Genomic DNA, 2,732 nt, shown 5'->3' with positions numbered 1-2,732 from the left:
TGCCACAGTCCCAGCGCCTCCTGCAGCTCGGGCCGGTGGGTCCGCAGGAAGGGGTTGTAGGTCTGCTCCTCCCCCAGCGTGGAGGGGCACTGTGGGGGCAGCAGCTCAGCTCCCCTGCTGGAGGCAGCACCCCCGGCAGGGAGCTGGGAACGCCCCCAGAGCCCCCTGCCCCTATGGCACCCCCCATGCCAAGAGGGTGTTGGGGTGCAGCATCCCTGCCAAGGGAACCCCGTGAGGGGTTGGGGTGGTGGGTGCTGCCCCCAGGGACCCTCATGCCTCACCGTGCTCCTCTTCTCCTGGCGTTGCTGCACCGCCCACTGCAGCTTCTGCTCCAGCGCGGCATTGTCCAGCTCCAGGAGGCTGGCGAAGGTCAGGCACTCCAGTGCGTATTCGTGGCCTGTGGATGCCAACATGCAGCCCTTAGCATCACCCCCACCCGGCTCTCCCCCTTGGCAGTGGGACTAGGGGACAGCAGCAGCTCTGCCCTGCTGCTGGGGACACTCACCTGGCCAAAGCAGCGTGTCCTCGCCCAACCTCACGGCCACGTCCAGGGAGGCCAGCATGGTCTCAGGGGAGCCCTCAAACGGCCTGCCTGCACCCCCACACAACTGCCTGTCATGGGGGGGTCTGGGGGGAACCCCTAAGCCATGCCAGGATGGGATAAACCCCCAACCCCCTGTCTGGGGTCGGGTGCACTCACCACAGCCAGCGAGGAAAAGGAGGTCTCCAGAGAAGAGGCAGGGGGGGCTGCCGAAGGGGCCCCCATCCAGCACATAGACCATGTGGCCCACAGTGTGGCCAGGAGTGGCGAGTGCCTCGAAGGTCAGGCAGCCCACGGCCACCTTCTCCCTGTCTGCAAGTGGGCTGTGCCGGGAACAGGGGGCACCGTCAGGGTGCTCCCCTAGCCCCAGCACCTCCCCTGGCAACCCTTCCCACACAGCGGTGTCAGGAGCGTGCCAGGTCTCTGTCCATCGTGGAACTGGGGGGATGGACTGCTGGGTGAGTGCTGCAGACAGTGGTGGTTGGGAATGAGGCCCCCCACATTTACAGGGGTGCTAAGGGGGTGCAGGACTTACTTGGTGAGCCGTGGGATGGCATCGAGAGCGCTGCCATACACCCTGCAGGAGCTGTGCTTCTGGCAGAGCGCCTCGTTCCCTCCGCTGTGGTCCCTGCAGACAGGGAGGTCAGAGACCCCAAATGTACCCCCTCACACTCCCCCCACTAAATGGGGCAGGGCTGGGGGTCACCTCAGGTGGGGCTGCCTTCACAGCAGCTACCAAGCCTTCCAGAGCCTCCTCTTGCCCCTTACCAGTGTTTGTGTGTGCAGAATATGGCTTCCAGCATCACCCCCTCTTCTTCGATGGCAGCCTGGGGAAGAAATGTGGACAGAGAGATAAGGGGGGACAGAGAACCCGAGTACCAGTTTCCTCCCTAAACCCTATCTCTCCCAGCTGCCCTGTCACTATGCAGTCTTGCCTTGGGCACTAAGGGCTGCAGATTAGGGGCAAATTTGCTCCTCTCTAACCCCAAATACAGAGACATGGCACCCCCTCACCTGGAGACAGCCAAACACCCCGTCAGAGTGGTTGTGGGGCTCTCACCTGTACAGCCAGGGGGTCAGAGGGGTCGATGACGGCCGCTTGGCTGGAGCCAGTGTCGATGACCAGGTAGCTGTAGTTGTTGGAGAGTACGGGAATGGGCAGGATTTTCACCCCTGGTGGGGAAGAGACACAATCAGGGCATGATCCCCCCCAGCTGGAAAAGGGGGAGTCCAGGTCAAACTCCCCACATGTTACATCAAATCCTTAGTTAAACATGCCTCGGGCAGTTCGGGGATGGCAGCCCCTGCCCAGCCCAAAGCGCCGGCGCTGGGGGCACTGCAGGGCCGAGGTGTGGGAGAGGCTGCCAGGACTCACCAGGGAAGCAGTAGGGCTGGGGCACGGAGTGGCCGTGCGGGTACCGCTCCCGCGCCTTCTTCACCTGCCGCTGGTAGAACAGGTAGCCCAGGCGTGTGCGGGCGTACAGGCTGTACCTAGGGAGGGCAGACACCCCTAGGCATTAAACCCCAGTTCCCCTAAGGAGCCTACTTGGGAAGGGGAATACTGCCGGAGCTGTGACTCCCACAGGGAACACATACAGGGCCACTTTCACATTCGGGGGGACTACAGGTGTTGTGTGTGTACCCCACACCCCAGATGTGTAGTGAGGGCAGGATTGGTTCCTCGAGAAGGCATCCTCCAGCTCCTTTGAGCAGCAAGGACTGGGGGGGATCATTGCTGCGGGGTGCTCACCAGGAGGGGCTGGAGCTGGATGTTCCTCCCCATGCTCCGGGAGGGGGACGTGCCCAAGCCTGCCGTGGTCCGGGGAATTAGGAGAGAATGGGCCGAGGAAAAGGGAGGCAAGAAATGCCCCCGTGCATGTGGGGGTGCAAAAGACTTAACGCTCGGAGGGACCTCCCCGTTTGTACAGCAGCAATTTGGCACGGGATGGGGAATGGTGCAATGACGGGCATGTAAAGACCCGGGTTGAAAAGCCCATTCCCGGCCGAGGGCACCCCTGGATGGCACACCGGGAGCGATCCCTGCAGTAGCGGTGGGAGCCCGAAACCGGGGAGCAGGGGCTCTTGCCAGCACCGGGTAGCCTGACCACGGCCGGGGCATCGGGGCAGGTCAGCGGTGACATCCGAGAGAGGGCGCCCCGCACGGAGGGTGACCGGCACCGCGCGGGGGGAG

The 2,732-nt window shown here is 63.5% G+C and overlaps 1 protein-coding gene across 1 annotated transcript in view; it reads right to left on the bottom strand.

Moving 5' to 3' along the window:
• The window catches only part of PNKD (PNKD metallo-beta-lactamase domain containing), a gene marked incomplete at its 5' end in the record, with an annotated part of 13,177 nt that overhangs the window by 2,865 nt on the left and 7,580 nt on the right, over window positions 1-2,732 (bottom strand). The window contains 8 exons of the mRNA XM_031057910.1: window positions 18-89; window positions 282-397; window positions 506-592; window positions 701-864; window positions 1,077-1,169; window positions 1,310-1,368; window positions 1,602-1,714; window positions 1,917-2,032. Of these exons, the coding sequence (XP_030913770.1) occupies window positions 18-89; window positions 282-397; window positions 506-592; window positions 701-864; window positions 1,077-1,169; window positions 1,310-1,368; window positions 1,602-1,714; window positions 1,917-2,032 (820 nt within the window). The remainder of the gene's footprint in view (window positions 1-17; window positions 90-281; window positions 398-505; window positions 593-700; window positions 865-1,076; window positions 1,170-1,309; window positions 1,369-1,601; window positions 1,715-1,916; window positions 2,033-2,732) is intronic.

The sequence above is a fragment of the Geospiza fortis genome, unplaced genomic scaffold (genome assembly GCF_000277835.1).
Source record: "Geospiza fortis unplaced genomic scaffold, GeoFor_1.0 scaffold112, whole genome shotgun sequence".
Taxonomy (NCBI): Eukaryota; Metazoa; Chordata; class Aves; order Passeriformes; family Thraupidae; genus Geospiza; species Geospiza fortis.
Note: the sequence above shows the minus strand (reverse complement) of the source record. Positions and strands in the feature narration are given on the sequence as shown.